The sequence below is a fragment of the Myxocyprinus asiaticus genome, chromosome 18 (genome assembly GCF_019703515.2).
Source record: "Myxocyprinus asiaticus isolate MX2 ecotype Aquarium Trade chromosome 18, UBuf_Myxa_2, whole genome shotgun sequence".
Lineage (NCBI taxonomy): Eukaryota > Metazoa > Chordata > Actinopteri > Cypriniformes > Catostomidae > Myxocyprinus > Myxocyprinus asiaticus.
Window position 1 is genome coordinate 1,268,033 of NC_059361.1, and position 19,913 is coordinate 1,287,945.

Below are 19,913 nucleotides of genomic sequence, written 5' to 3' on the forward strand. Positions count from 1 at the left end.
GTGATAAATCAGGAGAGACATGCACAGAGAAACTGAAGAACTAAATGACAGAAAAGTTTCAGAGAAAACACCTGCAATACACCATACATAGATAAAACTGAAAGCAGCAAAAGAAAACAATGAATTTGAATGAATTGACATGCACGAAAAGTATAGATGTACTAGAGACATGTAACAGTTTTCATGCAGGAAGTACAAGGAAACACACGAGTGTGCAGACATACAAAGAGTCACTCCATGCGTGACCAAAGAGACAACTAAGCTGAACTCATTATCTTCCACAGCTCCAGTAGACGACAGCATCAAACTATTGACTGTGAGTAAAATAGAAGCACCACACTCACAGTGTTCAGCTTCATATGCAAAGCTTTCCTGCTTACATATGAGGAATTTGACGATTCTCTATTCACCTTATTATGCTCCGCCCCTTTTCTGCGCTCCACTCTTCCCAATTTTGTCATCTAACTTCCTGTTTGTATTGAAGCTATTGAGAAGAGTCGATCAAAAGGGTTTATGTGTGGGAGCACAGAAAGTATTTTTCCTCAAGAGTTGATGGTGTGAGTCTATAACACCCCTTTACTACGTGAAAATGCTTGTGAGGTGTTTTTCTGTCACACGCAAAGGTAAACTGGACCTGTTTAATTGTTATACGTGTAATTCTGCTTTATTTTTTAGGTTTCAACTTGTTAATAATTTGTGTTAAAATGTGTATTTGACATGAAATTTCCAACAGTGACAGCTCGTATTATTACACATGCAAGTTCAACGTTAAAGAAAATTACAATTGTACTTTTTTAAATTAATTTGTCACCCTACATTTGTTTAGAGGCTTAAATGTGATTAATACTGTTGTAAACGTCATATAAAATAATACATACACTTACACGTGTGTATATGTATGTATAAATATTTGCACCCCTCCCTTGTCCCAGTTTAACTCTCAAAAAAATCTGCTTACCTTAATGTGACGAGGGTGAGGGCGGGGCCGGCTGTGAGGACACATGGCCGGCCCTGAATTGGGGGATAAAGACGAGCCGGAGGTGCCAATTCGAGAGAGAGAGAGAGAGAGAGAGAGAGAGAGAGACATGCGGCCGCGCTGCATGTGTGTCTGTTCGTTTATGTTTTATGTTGTTTTAAGTTCATTTATATCATTAAAACTTTGTTGACTGTTCAGCCGGTTCCTGCCTCCTCCTTGCCCGTCCTTGTACTGTTACACTGGTGCCGAAACCCTTCGCCGCTACCGTTTGCCTGGGGACGGAGAAACCGCTGCAGTTCTGTCCGCCAGAGGGCGGAGGAGCGGTTGAGAACCGGGCGACAGGGTGTCCGGGAACCGGCGAGCAAGTTTCTCTCTCTCTCTCCTCTCTCTCTCTCTGTCACTCTGCCTCAATCTTTCCCTCACCCCTTTCCCTCCCCTTGTCTCTCCCAGGGCTCTAGAAAGGCGGGGAAGTCCTGCCAGCAGGCACGGCCAGAAGGGCAACGCCCCCCTCCAGGAAGGGAGGGGAGTGCGTCATGCCGGGGGTTTTCCTGGCCTGAGTCGGGCGATGGAGGCGTGTGATGAGGAGGAGGGTGGGGCCGGGCCGTGAGGATTCACGGCCGGCCCTAAATTGGGCTAATCAGCCGGGAGGGAGATAAAGATGAGCCGGAGGCACCAGTTCGAGAGAGAGAGAGAGACACATGCGGCCATGCTGCGTTTATGTTTTATGTTGTTTTAAGTTCATTTATATCATTAAACCTTTATGTTGACGGCTCAGCCGGTTCCCGCCTCCTCCTCGCCCATCCTTATACTGTTACACTTAACTATAACATGATGGGTGAATGACATGAGAAGATGGTCAGAGATGTCATACAAGATATTTTGAATGACTTTGACATCAACACCATAGATGTCAATACAGAACCGCTAGAACGGAAGTTCCAAGACAACATTTTCAACACGGCTGTGCGCTAGTTTCTCTGGGGCATAAGACGAATAGTCAATACCACTTTCGATACCACAAAAACATATTAACTAATTTGCGTAAGCATTGTATCAAGTTATCAAGTAATTAGTCAAGACATTTAAGTAAACAGTTATATAGAGAAATAAAGAACAAGTAGTAAAACAAATTTAAAAAAAAACACTAGAATACGCAAAACAGCACACGGGAGCTGAAATGAGCAAATAAAAAGTGATCTTTAAGATTCTTGTTATTGGTATAGTTTCTCTCTCTCCTCTCTTTTCCTTTTGGCCTGTTAAAGAGATCAACCATGAGCACCTCTGGGATAGAGTGAAATATTGATCTTAGATTTTAAGAACTGATTGATCAGGATCGATATCACAAAATGTATCCAGCACAAGTGATGTGCTTCCCACATGAAGAAATTCATAAAATAGAGAAAGAGTACTGCTATAGTAAAGGCCGAAACATATTCTACACAAGCACGTGAACACAGACGCCTCTAGATCCGCAAGCTCAATTTTGTGCGTAGTTGCTAGTGGTCGACCGATATGGGTTTTGCTAATGACTGGTGCCGAAACCGATCTGTACAGAGCAGGATGGTCGATGGCCAATATAAATGCAGATAACCATAATACATTTTAACAACATCAAATCAGATGTACACAATTTCTAAAGTGAAACAAACACTTATTTTACGCTAGTTACTTAAATTTGCATATACTTGAAAAGAAAAAACCTAGAAAAACAGAAAGTTTTGAGTATCCATTAACAAATCTATTGGTAGATTTTGGAAAGTTAACACTTCTGTTAATCAGCCAAGCAAGCACGGTTATCGACCTGTGCTTATAATCGCAAAATTCTCAAATATCAGCCGATATATCGGTCTATCACCAAATTCATAATACAACTGAAGTATGCATTTCATTCCCAACATTGCCTCAAGTGGCGTTCTAGTGAGATTAGTGTGAATGGTCTGCCTTTACGGGGAGTTTTATCTTTCAAGTAGTGACAGACCGATATATCGGCCAGGCCGATTAATTGGCCTATATTTGGCCATTATCTGCATTGGCCTATATTTGGCCATTATCTGCATTGGCTGAAAGTTGGTGAGACAATCACTGGCCCACGACAATGTTTTTCAGGGATATTTTTCTTTTTTAAGAATAAGCTAAAACCAACAATTCCAGCGATTTTAATGATTAGAGTATAACAAATTAACTGCACAATTTTGCAGAATTAGCTGCAAACATTTTATTTTAGGGTTGCTTGCTTCTGTTTCACAAATATGTTCATTAATTGATTAGTTCAGTGACCCATTCTGGAGATGTCACTAGGTGGCGACAAATAAGTGACACGAGTCATGTGAAAGCCCCTTAACGTGTTTAAATATCAGTCACTTTTTAGCTCTTCCGCACCTTTTTCTCTTTGATAAACTAGGTAGACTCACATGTCTTCCCCGAGTTCATTCAGCTTGTTTTATGAATGAAAAGTTTTATGAGAGTCGCTTCTTCAGAGCCCTTCATGTTGCATTCCTGTTGGACGCAGAATCTAAATGCACGTGCTGCTGTAGCTAAGCACGCGATTGGCCACTGCTGTAATCAATCACGTGGGAGTACGACCACTACTTTCATGTTAACTCATGTCATGATGGAGCAACAGTTTGAATAGAATATTACTGAGCAAGTAAGTTAAAGTCAATATATTTGTAGCAACTAAATACAACACATCCAGTTTAATGGCACAGACGTTTAAAGGACCCCATTGAGTACTGAAGTTAGTTACAGTCACAGTAACGCAAGAAAACCTGTTAAGCATGTTCATCCGGACTGCTCACTGGCAATATGGAGGCTAAGTGCTCGCATCTGCGTTCATATACTTGCATAGATTATGTTTCGGCCTTTAGACTGACCTACACTGTCTCGTCTTTTAGGAGATAATATATTTGCATTGTTAAAACCTACTTGACCACAACAAACTGCTGTTATTTCTTGGCCTGCCATCACATTTCAGAACCAAAATATTTTAAGGAAGAGCCTTCAATTCAATTGTCACTTTGGGTATAATCCACCATTGTGTCATTCAGTTGTGTCTTTCATTTAATGTCCCCATAGTAGTCACCAAATATGTGGGGGGGGTAAAAAAGTGAATTTTGTGCAATAACTCCTCACACACATACAGATGTTCAAACTCCAGCCCACCTGTCTCTTCAGTCCAGTAGACTGTGCTGGAGCGTTCTCTTCAAACTTTGCTAGCAGCTGTGTGGCCATCGATTTCACTCTGTTGTTGTTGTTAGCTGCTGCAGCAGACTCGATTTTACGTTCTGTCAGGGCTGTCGCTAAAGAGGGCCTGTCGTCTAGATGAACCCTCAGCATCTCATCCTGACGTTTTAAAGAACAGAAATTAAGTGTTTCACAAACACAAACTCAATATTTTGTGAATCTACTGGTCCAAACTTTTGCCTTACATCCTCTGATTGTCCTGCCTGGCTGGTCTTTCTTCTTTTCCCCAATCCATCCAGTTCCTTTTCCTTTTTGTCCTATAAGAGATTTTGAGGAGTTGAGTATTTAGGACCAAAAGAACCAAATAATCCTGCAGTGTGAAACAGAAACTGTGGTTGACTACCTTTGGGTTTCGTTTGCGTGAGATGGCGATGCTTTGACCCAGTTTACTGAGGAATGAGATGGGTGATTTAGTGCTGGCAAACAACGCTGCCTTCTCCTCAGGACTCAGGTTGTGATTTTCTAGAACAAGAAAAAATATGAATGATAAACTACAACAAACTTTCAATGGATGAGCGTTGTGATTCTCTTAAAATACCATAATCAATCACACATTGTCTCTTGCATCAGTGCAGTGTTTTAACTCACCAACAGGTGGCACAGTGTCCTTGAACATCTCGTAGAACTGGCTGAGGTACATCACCATTGAGAGCTTGTCAGGCTCCACCACAACAGACATCTCCTTCCCGGTCATGATGGGAGAAATCCCAAACTCTTTTTCAGCCACGTCAAATGCCAACTGGTTGTTCTTCTCCACATCCTTCTCATCCAGAGAGTCAAAGTCACTATAAGACACAATGACAAAGCAGCGAACATTACTATAATGCATAATCATGTTAATCAGCAAATGCTTAGGGGATATAATAAAGCAATATCACATGAGCAAGAGTGCAATATGGTCCTACATCAGCACAGCTGTGATTCGGCACGATTCTGAGTGTGATATTGCTTGCATACAACAGTTCAACAAACAAGTAAACAAAACAATGAGGGCCGTCACAAAAACACAGTTGTGCATGGAACTACTTCTTACGTGACGGATCAGGATCTGCTGTTGCTAATTCAGAAGATGCGCCCAATCCTCTGTTAACAATTCGAAAACGTCACTTTAGAAACTTTACTTTAGTAAAGATGGCTTGGGCTGTTTGTAACAAGTTATTGGAGTAACAAGGATATGTGTGTGTGTCTGTTTGTATGTGCGTGTGTTTGAGAGAGAGAGCGATTGCGCATGTGCGATTACTTGTGTTTGTCGCGCCTCCCAAGCAGAGATGACCAGTAAAGCTATAGCTGTTTAACTCTATTCCTCATCCTTTTTTGTTATTAAAATTTTTTATTGATTCCATCTACAAGACAAATACACACAACATAAAATACGGAATCAGTTATATAAATTAAACCCCTCCCCCTGAACAACCCCCCCCCCCCCCCACCTGACACAAACACGCATTACAGTGGTCACTTAAAATATAACATAAAAAATATATATATATATATACTTTCAAAAAACAAGAATGCACATACACATAAAAAATCCCTCTCCACTGTCCCTCCCCGAGAACCCTCCAAAAAAGCCAAATATCCACCCCACTTCCTACTAAACAAATCCCATTTTCCCAAACTTCTAAAATCGGCTCCTCAAATGCTGCCACCCCACCCACCACCCCGCACCACTCATGAAATGAGGGTGCCCCAGCCGTCTTCCACCCCCTAAGAATAATTTGTCTTCCAACCATAACCCCGGCTTGGACCCAACTTTTTAAGTGGCTACCCCCAAAATTAATGACCGCTCCATCACCTAAGATGCAGAGTCTGGGGCAAAATGAAAATTGTGTTCCCAATACGTCACACATAAATCTCTGTACCCTCAACCAAAATGTTTGTATCTTAACACATCCCCAAAAAACATGGGTTGCATCGCCAGCAGGTGGGTGTGACTTTAAGACCAAGTCTATACAATCTAGAGGGTGTCTAATAGAATCAATGCAAAATCTTAAATTGCATCAGACGCACCTTTGCATCTCTACATGCAAACTTTGTTTTTTAGAATCTTAGCCCACACTCCCTCCTCCAATACCAAGTTTAAATCTTTCTCCCATAATCTCTTGAGAGAAGCCAAAGTTCCATCCCCAGACTCTAAATTAGCAGGGAGTAATACACTGATGCCTCATGACCTTTTCTAAAAGCAGTAATCACCTCTCCCAGAGAATCTGCTACTTTAGGGGGGTGTATGCTACTCCCAAAAACAGTACAGAGCAGGTGGTGCAGCTGTAAATACCAAAAAAACTGAGATCTGGGAATTCTGAAATGCTGGACCAAATTTTCAAAGGATCTCAACACTCCACTCTCATATAGGTCACCGAGTGTATTAACCCCCCTCACAATCCACTCTGACCAGCAGAAAGGGGACTTATCAATATATAACTTTGGGTTCACCCATATGCGAGGCAGCATTTAAATAAATATCCCAATTAAACACTCTGGACACTTTTGTCCATACCACGTGCAAATGCGAGATAACGGGGTGTAACTTAACTTCTCTGGTTAGTTTGATAGAAAGGCTATGCAGAGGCGAGATAGGGGCAAGAGCTTCCTGTTCAATACAAAACCAGGGAGGGGCTCTCTCAGGTGGAAGCGACCAATGAGCCAAATGTCTGAGACTGAATAAACAATAATAAAACAAAATCTTGGGTAGGCCTAGCCCAACTTTATCAATCGGCCTATGCAGCTTACTGAAATGTAATCTGGGATGTTTACCATTCCAAATAAAGGACTTCACTATCCTATCAAATTGCTTGAAATAAGAGAGGGGGACATCTACAGGGAGAGACTGTAGCAGGTAGTTGAATTTTGGAATACAATTCATTTTAATAACATTAACCATCCCAATCATCGATAAATGTAATGAAGCCCACCTGTCCACATCACTCGAAAAACTTTTTATTAAGGGGTCAAAATGAACTAAATCACACAAATTTGCTGGGAATAAAATGCCCAAATATTTAATGCCCTGTTTGGGCCACTGGAAGGCCCAGAGTATGCTGTACGCTGTCAGAGCCAAAGCTTCGGATTTAGACCAATTAACTTTGTATCCTGAGAATTTAGAAAAGGAGTTAATGATTCTGTGGAGGCAAGGCATAGATCTAATGAGGTCGGAGATGAATAATATAATATCATCTGCGTAAAGCAGAAGCTTATGCGCCACACCTCCCACAATCACCCCTGGAAAATCCTCCTCCTTTCTTATCGCAGCTGCTAATGGTTCCAGGGCAAGACAGAACAATAATGGGGAAAGAGGGCAACCCTGTCGAGTGCCCCTATCTAGAGTAAAATAATCTGAAATTAATCCATTTGTTTGTACCGCTGCTACAGTGTGTCTATAAAGTAACTTAATCCAACCAATAAATGTACTCCCGAACCCATACCTTTCCAAAATCTTAAAAAGATAATCCCATTCTACCATATCAAACACCTTTTCGGCGTCAAGTGAGATGGCAGCGACCGGAGATTGTTCATTCACCACTGACCACATGATATTGATGAAACGCCTGATGTTATCAGAAGAGCTACGGCCCCGAATAAACCCCACCTGATCTATTTGTATAAGCCTATTCCTCATCCTTAGTTTTAATCAGCATGCTGTAGATAATGTCATTTTAGTCAAATACATCCTATTTTCTCTGTGTAAAAACAATAGCCATCTGAGCGGGGTCTTCCCAGAGTATTTTGTGGTTACCGGTTCATTTCTCTCCTCCGGCATGTTGAATGTTTACATCTACATTCTGCTCCCAATGCGGAAACTCCGGTAGGTAAGCACCTTGAGTATGTGTGATTACTTCGTCCGTTGTGTCCTTTAATGCTGAAGCTGTGTTTTCCAGTTGTAGCGATCATGGAGTGAGAGGCAACTGCAGATGACTTTAAAGAAACCACTCGCTGACTGGCAACGCTGACTCAAATATGCGTCAGCTCCACTCGCTCATAGCACACAAAAATGGTCTTTTGTCGCCACCTGCTGGCTAAAATCTTTAATGTCACAGGGATAAATGAAAAAGACACACCTAGAGCTCTTTTACACACCTGTGCTGCTCTTACACTTTAGTTTGGAATGCCACGAACACAAGCGGTTAGGGTTAGGGTTATGTAAATTCCCACATAAAATTCCAACATTTATCAATCAGAAACATCACTAAACCATCTGCTGAATGTCGTTCTAATATCCCACATGTAACACTGTATCTACAGGTAACACACACTAAATGTGTGTGTTTGTGTGCTATGTGGGACCAGATTCATTGTGTCAGAATGTGTCAAACGGTTTTATTTGTGCTACCAGTGTTTACTGTTGTAAATATCCAATTGAAGCAAACACACAGGAAAAGTGTCTGTATAGAGCTAGTGAGGGAGGGAATTACTGGCATCCAGTATTCTCCGGTGAGAATTCAACTAATGCTGCATCACAAACACAAACGCAGTGAAGCTCAGCTGACCAGAACAAACAGAAGCTTTTAAAGGTCACTCAGCATTAGCTCTAATAATGCTAATGTATGTGTGTCAGATACTAATGGGGCTGTTCAGCCGCTGAGAATAGATGCAACATGAGATCCTGCCCTTCTGCCCCACTGCAAGAGAGCAACTGCCCCAGATGCACTGATATTAGTGTGATGAGTAAATACCACAAAACAAAGACATTAAATAGACCATTCAAGGTAATGATATTTTCACTTATACCATCCACACAATACTTTTTAAATATGGGAGACCGGGGCTAGCTGTCACACTTTTTACTCCTGTGTATATTTCTTAGAGTAGGTTTATTTTCGAAAGTCTATTTCTGTATAGACACATACCTCGAAGTCTTGGCTACTAAAAAAAAAAAAAAAAAAAAAAATAGTGAACATTTCCACCGTGATTGTCCAGGAAGACAAAGATACGGTTCATCGAACACACCTTGACCTTAAGGGGCAAGTTGTCACAGCGGAAATTGTCATGAAACCCACTGGGAACGTGTCCCCCACCATCTCAACGAGCAAACAAAAATGAACGCCTCTTTAAATCAACACCTGCATTAAACAGCACAATAAACAGGCTTTTCAGCCTAAAACACAGTAGCTGCAAACTTCGAAAGTAAAACATTCTGAGGCACAAAATTATTCATATAAATAGCAAAAATGGAAAAGATAGTGTACAAAAATATCAAAACGTCAATATCAAATATTGTAATTGATAAATGACTTGTGACAACATGCCCCGACCTGACTTTCATTAACAATACCTATGTCCTAAAATCACATTTAAAACTTTGTAAAAAATTGTAGAATGCTGTCTGAATGTATGCCAGTGTGGTCTGTTTTACCCAAAAGCTATCATTAACATATGATGATAGTGAAAGTTTTCTTCAAAGGGTAGAAAAAACAAAACTGATTCTAATTTAAAGGTGTTGTAAGCGATTGTACGCAGGATTCACACATACTCCGTGAGCAGGGCGTGAGCGAGGTGTCGCGTTTGGGCTTTTGCATCGGCCACGTCTCTTTTCTGGGTTGCTACGGCAACGGCGGGCCGTCACTCGCGCTTGTTTATCAGCACTCGGTCGTGATTGGCTAATATATCAAAGCCCCTTTCAAGGCAAGTCAGTCCACTCTGCGGTCATCTTTGGAATGCTCTCGGGCGGGCTGGGCAAGCTTTTTTCTTTGTAAACGAGCGACATCAACGTGCAGCTCCTATCTGTTAAAACTATTTTCTCTTGAAAAGGGCGTCAAACGTCCATCTCCTCTCAAACTGAAGTTTTGTCATTCTTTGCCTGAACTGAATCTCTGCAGCTCCAGTGTTTGTCCTCCATTCCAGCATCTCTAAATATAGCAGCATAATAACACAGGGCTTTTGTTAGGATCAGCATGTGGCATACTGCACTCACATGAGGTCTGGCCTGTATCGGTGGATGAGCGCGCACAGGGCCAGACCGCTCTTCCAGGACGTGGTGAGATCAGACACGCTGACACCTCTGCAGCCCTCCGTCTGCCTCTGACACCAGTTCAGCAGCTTACTGGAGCGCACGATGGATTCTGAGGGGAGGAAAGCAAAGTCAATCGGAGCCACTGAAGTGCGAATCTGAGCATTTAGCAATGTAACGCACCAGCGACCAACCAGTGTTCATATCAGTGTTAGTCACATGACCACACCAGGGTCTGAAAACCTTCCAAGGTGCATTTCATTCTCTTCTGAGGGGTTATGGAACATTCAAGACATTCACAACATCGGAAACGGTTAAAACGGTCCCTTTCATTTTCCTTTAGTCAATGTTAGTGCATTCTAACAACAGTAGTGCAACAGCTGCGCTTAAGTCTACAAGCACTGAAAGACATCATCCCAGTCTATGTCAGACTACTCTTTTTCAGTCTTTAAAAACATTGCATCATGCATTCGGATTTGAGGCATCCGCAGTTACCTTGCAAATGCTTCTCAAGTTGAAGTTCTAGGATGAAAATAATGAGTCAAGTTATACGAGTTTACGTTGAGACTATCACATGTATAAAAGAGAAAATATACAATCGGTGCACAATACTGATGAAACATATCTACCCACCGTTTCTTGTGAGTTTAGGGGTTGAAGAGTTGACCACATTCTCCATGTCAATGTGCAAATCCCTGGTCTCTCCGGTGTCTATGAGATGTCGCACCTGATGGTGACAGATATTTACAGATATTAGACGCTTTAATCGAACATTACTCGGCTGCATTTTTACTAATTGTCATGACTTCTAATTTTCTTAATAACATTAGTGCAGTTACGAAGTTCCCTACGTGCATGTGTGCCGCTGTTTTCTCATTTCTTTTACCCCAGTCACAGAAATGCACAAGTTGTTTTATCACTTTCTACTGCCCTTTTAGCGGATAGTCTGTTTACATGATGTTTTAGGTACGAGGTACTACAAGGTGTTTCCCTATGAGTGTATACTAGTGGTTTATAATGTACCGATTTCATTGCACAGTAATGTATAAATTAATTTCTTTAGCCTGTAACCATCTCTCTTTTATAACTTCACTGCCAAAGAAATTAAGGAAATATTTCTGCATATTATGTTCATGTTTAATGATGTACATTTCATCTCCATCCAAACAGAATTGTCGTTTTGTGTTTTTAGTTTACAGTTTTATTTGATTGTAGTGCACAGACTTCCTAATGTAGCGTTATGTTTATATGCATTGTCAACTGAGGCTGCAGATTGTATCAAATAAAAAAAATAGTGTCTTGCATTGAACTATGGGATATATGTTGTACAATACAAACATTAATGTGTTCAGTCGTTTTTATATTCATTTAAATTATGCGTTGTGTATAGCTAGGCCAACTCGCGTGAAATGTTCTAATATTAATTTAATCACCATATGCATTCACAGCTTTTAACAAAATCCACTCATGCATAACTCCTGATGTTACATTAACATTCACTGTAACATTTACTGTCATTTTGAATTTATTATCACCCTTGTAAATGACACAAAATATGTGTCTGTTTTAAGTATAGTAAAAATAGCAGCCTGTCAGTAAGTATTTAATTGGCTAAGAAAACAGATTAGTAATAGTTCTGTTATTATATTAATAAGATTAAATGCCTTGACAGCTCCATGATTGTTTTTACTTAAAATGTTATTCCAGTGAGCTATCATACAACCATACAAACAATACTTTTTTTTTTCTCCCCTTTTTCTCCCCAGTTCCCAATGCGCTCTAAGTCCTCGTGGTGGCGTAGTGACTCGCCTCAATCCGGGTGGAGGAGGACGAATCTCAGTTGCCTCCGTGTCTGAGACCGTCAATCCGCGCATCTTATCACATGGCTTCTTGAACGCGTTACCGCGGAGACATAGTGTGTGTCGAGGCTTCATGCTATTCTCTGCAGCATCCACGCACAACTCACCATACACCCCACCGAGAGCGAGAACCACATTATAGTGACCACGAGGAGGTTACCCCATGTGACTCTACCCTCCCTAGCAACCGGGCCAATTTGGTTGCTTAGGAGACCTGGCTGGATTCACTCAGCACACACTGGATTTGAACTCGCGACTCCAGGGGTGGTAGTCAGCGTCAATACTCGCTGAGATACCCAGGCCCCCTTACAAACAATACCTTAACCTTTTATGACCCTAGAGTAGATTAAAATGGACAATTATATTAATGTTAAGTTGTTTTGTCATCTAAAACGTGTGTTCTGTATGTAGGGATGTCTATATAGTATTCCTTATATTAAATATTCATAGGCTGATGCTACTATGTTTTATTGTTGTAGTCAAATTATTATTTCGTTATAGTAAAACAATTATTAAATATGGGTTCTGCAAATCGGTTATCGAACATGTAAACAAAACAATCGGTATCGGTAAGCAAAAAGAAAACTGACTGCAGATGTCAAGATTTATCATGAAAATAGTGATCTGTTTTGATCTGTTTCTTACCCAAAACCAATCGTATCGCTTCAGAAGACATGGATTAAACCACTTGTGTGGATGACCTCTATTCTGGCTTTATGTCCTTTAGGAGACTGACAGTTTTGGAGCCCATTGATTTGATTTGTATGGATATAAACAGCTCTTATCTCCAACAAAATATCTTTGTTTGTGTTCCTCAGAAGAAAGTAAGTCATCAGAGATGGCATAAGGGTGAGTAAATGTGTTTAGATGTGGTTGCTCGGTAGGTTCTTACTGAACCAGGTCAAGAACTAACCCCTTTAAGTCTCTATGATATTCTGGTCTATAAATACGGCATGGGTCCCTCCTTCAGTGCAAGTCTATGGAACTTTTCACCCAATTTATGGTCCGCAAGTTTGAAGAGCAAGCATTAATAAAGATGTAACTTGTGGCTGGACTTATATAAAGGAGCAGAGGCTTTAAAATTCTGCATGGGGGTCTGGGTATCTCAGCGAGTACTGACGCTGACTACCACACCTGAAGTCGTGAGTTTGAATCCAGGGTGTGCTGAGTGACTCCAGCCAGGTCTCCTAAGCAACCAAATTGGCCCGGTTGCTAGGGAGGGTAGAGTCACATGGGGTAACCTACTCGTGGTTGCTATAATGTGGTTCTCGCTCTCGATGGGGCGCGTGGTGAGTTGTGCGTGGATGCCACAGAGAATAGCATGAAGCCTCCACACGCGCTAGGTCTCCGCAGTTACGTGCTCAACAAGTCACGTGATAAGATGCGCGGATTGACGGTCTCAGACGCGGAGGCAACTGAGATTCGTCCTCCGCCACCCAGATTAAGGCGAGTCACTATGCCACCACGAGGACTTAGAGCGCACTGGGAATTGGGCATTCCAAATTGGGAGAAAAGGGGAAAAAATACAAATAAATAAATAAATTGCTGCATGTAAACCCACCTGGTTTGGTCTCACTTGGTGGAGGCTGATGTTTGGGTATCGTGTGGCTGGATCAACGCTGTACTGACCGAAGTTCTTACTCACGTTCTCGGGCGTCGTTTGAGGGAGCAGGCGATAGATACTTTCCCTGAAACCCAAGAGATGTGTGGTCAAAATTAGAAAACATTGCAAAATCAGACCTAAATTCCCTTCATCTTGGCTTTTGCCCCATAAGTGATATCTCAAGACAGGACCTTGGAGACTTAAATATAAGCTAGTTGCTCATAAAACACTTTTGCTTCAGCACAAACATGCTGTTTTTCCCATGCAATTTGAAATGATTTTGCAGTATGCAGCCAAAATAGTGCAGGAAGAAAAAGAACGTTGCATCAAATAACAGGGTTACTCAAGGGTTACTCAAAACTCTTTTGAACTTATTTTGCTGTGGCGCAGGAAATGCTGATACAGTATATAGTGCGCAGTATGCAATGTGCTAGTCTTACCGTTCGGCCAGCACTTCTAAAGAAGAGTTTCCCTGAGCCCAACTCCGCACCATCCACGCTGCATCCATCCCTGCCAAGAATCCTCTCGCTATTCCAGTGCCCATTGGCCAGAATGGCTGTTCACACACACACAAAAAAACACAACCACATTTTCATTGGTCATAACACATGTGTAACTTGTTACTTCAATACTCGGAGTAATAAATGAGGCTGTAAAAATCACATTAGCAATCGGTCACCTACTGTAAGAAGAACGATGGAAAAACTACCCGCAGGGTTTTGGTCTAGACAGCATAATTGTGTGTTATGTTTCCACTGCCACCAACGCTAAAGTGGCGGTTTTCAAATGTATGTGAGAAAACGTCTTTTCAGAAGTTGTTGTAAGAAGCTACTTCATCTTCTATTAGAGTTGGCATTAATAATAAATCTCAAACCCTCTGACAACAACATTTCTATTTCCTTTGTTTCCTCACCTCTAGAAGACTGTCTCCCACCAACGCCACCAGCAGCTTATGCCCATTGCACTGGCGGACCAGTGCGGCATTTTCTGAGGCGTACATGCAGGTGAAGTCAAACATGGCGACGTCAGGTTGGCCGTAGTGGTTGATGGCAAAGTCCAGCGTAGGAAGCTGGTGGTTGGTGGAGAAATCGGCCGCCTCTCTGGCGTAGGAGAGCAGAGCCTTCTGGTCAACATTTGCCCTGGAGAGCAGCATCTCTGTGTCTGTGTAGTCCTGTATGAGAGAGAGACATAAAAACCAATCAATCAATCACTAGGGCTGCAACTAACGATTATTTTGATAATCGATTAATCTAACGATTATTAGAACGATTATTCGGTGATTATTGCAACAATTAATCATTGTTTCTCAGGTGAATGCATCTTTTTTTTTTAAAAAGGAGTTCTGGATATTTATATTGGGAAAACAAGCCAAAACAAAAACAAATCAAAAACGTATTTTGTTGCTGTGTATAATGGGGCGAAGACTACCCTCTCTCACCTTTCTGTTCACTTCAATCCATCTTTAACTCACAAAAAAACAAACTCTCTCTTATTAATAAAGCTGTGTATTCCCAATTTTCTTCAGGATAAGAAATGCACAGTGACACATATATTATGATTCAATAAGTCTCGAGTCATCACGTTATAATCTAGCTGCATTAAGCGTGTGCGCTCGAGGGATGAGCGTCCCGTGACAGAGTGTGCATCAGCCGGTGCAGTTTCAATCTCTCCCCCTTAGATCGGGACATACACACAACTCATAGAAGAGACGCTGACCGCTCAGAGAAATGACCGTTTCAGGAGTTTGTAGTTATTTATACAATCTGCTTCTGTATTATTTGAACTTTAATAAAGCTCTAATGCATTAAATATAACTGCATTAAAGATGTAACGCCAGGGTGTTTCCTTTAAAGAGCTCCAGCGCCACTTATTCCACAATGTATTTACTTATTTTGTATTTTTGCATTATAATTCCCTCATACTTTGTGATCTACATCAGCTGAAGCTATTTGGAAAGTTTAGAGTTCATCTGTGATCTGTGTAATTCTTCATCTCATCACTCAGGCGTGAACTGCAGTGCTGCTCTCATGCGTCATCATTAGAGTTTAATGTGATTTCATGTTACGTTAAATGAGCTCAAACTACGATTCGACAACAAAGATTTTTGGCGACAATTTTTTTTGTCGTCAACAACGTCAACTAATCGTTTTAGCCCTATCAATCACCCAGGGGATGATTTGATTAAAATGAACAGATTTCACCTTTTTCTTTTTGTTAGGGACATTATAACTGATGCAAAAACTTTTAACCAGGCCTTCATTTATAATTATTTTTTTTTACTTAAACCAATTAGAATAAAATTCCTTGACTTTGTTCACATATGGTATCTGAAAAAAGAAACTGGACCATTTTCTTGAAATATTTTAGCTTTGATTTCACTTTGTTACACCTGTGGTGTTCCCGGTCAAAAATGACCGGCCATTGGAAATGAATGGATTAGACTACAAAATACAGAAATATGAAGTGTTCAGGAGCATCCCAATCCTTTAGATTAGCACATATGTAGATGTATGTTCGCACACACAAAGTCCTCGGACATGTGCACATGACACACACACACACACACAATATGTGTTGAGTGCCCTTTTGTGCATCGTCTTTCCATGTACACACTTTTAGGAATATCTCAAGATCTACTCATCATATTATTTTGTGTTTGGGCTCGTTTGAATCAGGATAGTCTGCTGTAAGTTACAATTTGTCACTGTCTATGTTATATGTATGTTTCAGGAAGTAATAAGGTAAAACTTGACAAAAAGACACTCGTGTTTATTATATTTATGTGTGTCTGTGGGAATTTCATGCACTAAAACTCACTGCAGATTGGCCCTGAGTGAATAAAATCGGTTCATTGCATTCTACAAATTAAGGACTTGTGATATCTAACACATGGCTATCTCATATTTTTAAGTTTTTAATATAATATGAATATAACTGTTGTGATAACAAATGATGAGAACAAAACAGTTTTTATTTGTCAGCAAATTTAAAAAGCATTATTTAAGAATTGGTAGGATCAGCTAAATGCATTATAAAGTCCAGATGCTGAGATTTAAAATGACACCTATGTTCAGATCAAGCAAGTGGTTATTAATTTATTATGTAATTATTATTTATTTTTTGTTTTCCGCAGGGAGTAGTCCAGTATGAGCTCATATCAATGAATCATTTTACCAATAAAAATGTATATTTAAAAAAATAAAACAAAAATTTTTCAATAAAAATCATAATTACTAAAAAAAGAAGTTGATAAAAAGATCTAATGCAATATCTTGGGATAATATATGCAATATGAGAGATTTATAAACAATCTTAGTGGACCGGTCATTTCTGACCAGAAACACAAAATGTGTTAGCACAAAATGAACACAACACAAGGGTTAAAACTATGATAATCTAAACAAATAGTGAAAAAAATAAAAATAGAAAATAAAAAAATAAATAAAAAATAAATATATATATATTTATTGTCTGAAAATCATTTCTACCATTTTTTCAAAAATTACGACAGTCCCACAATTGTGATGTCATTTCCACCACACCAAACAATTTTGCCCAAATAAGTTTTTTTCAGAAGTTAGTGTACATAAGTGTCAGTGAAGAGCATGCTTGAGACTAAAAGAAAAATCAAGGGAAAATATCAGAATCAGAATCAGCTTTATTGCCAAGTATGCTTACACATACAAGGAATTTGTCTTGGTGACAGGAGCTTCCAGTGTACAACAATACAACAACAATAAAAGAACAGCAACAAGACTTTTAAAAAATAATTAAAATTGAATAAAAGAAAATAGATGAATATTGAAAAGAAAAATGTTTATATAGAATACACAATAGACAATATATATATATATATATACACACACACATACATATGCATACATATCCACATATATCCACATATCCACATATATATACATACATACATACATACACACACACATACATACACATACGTAGTGCAAATCTAAATACAAATTGGTTATGTACAGTGCAAGGGAATGTAATGGCAGAAGAGTTAGGATGTCTTGGATAATATAAAAAGACTAAGCTGTGTATTGCACATTAATTATTGCTCAAAGGGGCAGTTTTAACTGTTCATGAGATGGATAGCCTGAGGGAAAAAACTGTTCCTGTGCCTGATGGTTCTGCTGCTCAGTGATCTGTAGCGTTGGCCAGAAGGCAACAGTTCAAAAAGGTAATGGGCAGGGTGAGTGGGGTCCAGAGTGATTTTTCCAGCCTTTTTCCTCAGTCTGGAAGTGTATAGTTCTTGAAGGGGGCGGGGGGCAGGGGGCAGGGGGCAACCATAATCCTCTCAGCAGTCCGAACTGTCCTCTGTAGTCTTCTGATGTCTGATTTCGTAGCTGAACCAAACCAGACAGTTATTGAAGTGCAGAGGACAGACTCAATGACTGCTGAGTAGAACTGTATCAGCAGCACCTGTGGCAGGTTGAATTTCCTCAGCTGGCGAAGGAAGTACAACCTCTGCTGGGCCTTTTTCACAATGGAGTCAATGTGGGTCTCCCACTTCAGGTCCTGTGAGATGGTAGTGCCCAGGAATCTGAATGACTCCACTGCTGCCACAGTGCTGTTTAGAATGGTGAGGGGGGTCAGTGTTGGGGTGTTCCTCCTAAAGTCCACAATCATTTCCACCATTTTGATCGTGTTCAGCTCAAGGTTGTTTTGATTGCACCAGACAGCCAGCTGTTCAACTTCCCTTCTGAATGCAGACTCATCGTCATCTCGATGACAGAGTTGTCGTCTGCAAACTTCAGGAGCTTGACAGAGGGGTCCTTGGCGATGCAGTCATTGGTGTAGAGGAGAAGAGTAGTGGGGAGAGCACACATCCTTGGGGGGCACCAGTGCTGATTGTACAGGTGCTGGAAGTGAGTTTCCCCTGTCTCACAAGATGCTGCCTGTCCATCAGAAAGCTGGTAATCCACTGACAGATAGACATGGGAACAGAGAGTTGGTGTAATTTATTCTGGAGTATAGCTGGGATGACGGTGTTGAAAGCCAAACTGAAGTCCACAAAAAGGATCCTTGCATATGTCCCTGGTCTGTCCAGATGTTGCAGGATTTGATGCAATCCCATGTTGACTGCATCATCCACAGACCTGTTTGCTCGATAAGCAAATTGAAGGGGATCTAGAAAGGGTCCAGTGATGTTCTTCAGGTCTCTCAAATGACTTCATGACCACAGACGTCAGGGCGACAGGTCTGTAGTCATTAAGTCCTGTGATTTTTGGTTTCTTTGGGATGGGGATGATAGTGGAACGTTTGAAGCAGCATGGGACTTCACACTGCTCCAGTGATCTATTGAAGATCTGTGTGAAGATGGGGGCCAGCTGGTTAGCACAGGATCTAAGCCATACAGGTGGAACGCCATCTGGGCCCTGTGCTTTCCTTATCCTTTGTTTTGGAAAGGCGCGGCTCACATCATTTTCACAGATCTTAAGTGCAGTTTGAGTAGCAGGAGGGGGAGGAGGGGGGTTGCAGGAGGTGTTGGTGTTTGTGTGAAGTGAAGGTCAGAGTGGGTGTGGGGTGTGAGATTGGGCCTTTCAAATCTGCAGTAGAACACATTCAGGTCATCAGCCAGTTGTTGGTCCACCACAGGGTTGGGGGTAGGAGTCCTGTAATTTGTGAGTTGTTTCATGCCACTCCACACTGATGCAGGGTTGTTAGCTGAAAACTTGCTTCTCAGAGTATCTTCTTTTAGCCACTCTGATTTCCTTGTTCAGTGTGATTCTGGCCTGATTGTACAAGACTTTATCCCCAACTCTGTAAGCATCCTCTTTTGCCTGACGAAGCTGCCTGAGCTCTGCTGTAAACCATGGTTTGTCGTTTTAAATGTTAAATAAGTCCTAGTAGGAATGCACATATCCTCACAAAAACTGATATATGATGTAACAGTATCTGGGAGCTCGTCCATGTCTGTAGCCTCAAAAACACTCCAATCAGTGCAGTCAAAGCAGCCTTGTAGTTCCCGCTCTGCTTCATTGGTCCATCTCTGTACAGTCTTTACTACAGGCTTGGCAGATTTTAATTTCTGTCTGTAGGTTGGAAGATGATGAACCAGAGAGTGATCATATAGTCCCAAATCTGCTCTAGGGACAGAGTGATATGCATCCTTTATTGTTGTGTAGCAATGATCCAGTATGTTCCTGTCTCTGGTGGGGTATGTAATGTGCTGTTTGTATTTGGGCAGTTAACGTGTGAGATTTGCTTTGTTAAAATCCCCAAGAATAATAACTGAGTTCGGGTATTGTTGTTTCGTGTCTGTGATTT

General features: G+C 40.9%; 1 protein-coding gene and 1 long non-coding RNA gene across 2 annotated transcripts in view; one reads left to right on the forward strand and one right to left on the reverse strand.

Moving 5' to 3' along the window:
• Positions 1–19,913, reverse strand: part of LOC127456203 (protein-methionine sulfoxide oxidase mical3a-like) — a 151,478-nt gene that overhangs the window by 82,253 nt on the left and 49,312 nt on the right. The window contains 10 exon segments of the mRNA XM_051724570.1: positions 4,139–4,318; positions 4,405–4,476; positions 4,563–4,681; positions 4,808–5,004; positions 10,128–10,275; positions 10,659–10,685; positions 10,797–10,890; positions 13,584–13,710; positions 14,066–14,181; positions 14,539–14,796. Coding sequence (XP_051580530.1) covers positions 4,139–4,318; positions 4,405–4,476; positions 4,563–4,681; positions 4,808–5,004; positions 10,128–10,275; positions 10,659–10,685; positions 10,797–10,890; positions 13,584–13,710; positions 14,066–14,181; positions 14,539–14,796 — 1,338 coding nt within the window.
• Positions 1–19,913, forward strand: part of LOC127456223 (uncharacterized) — a 567,953-nt gene that overhangs the window by 76,761 nt on the left and 471,279 nt on the right. The window lies entirely within an intron of this gene.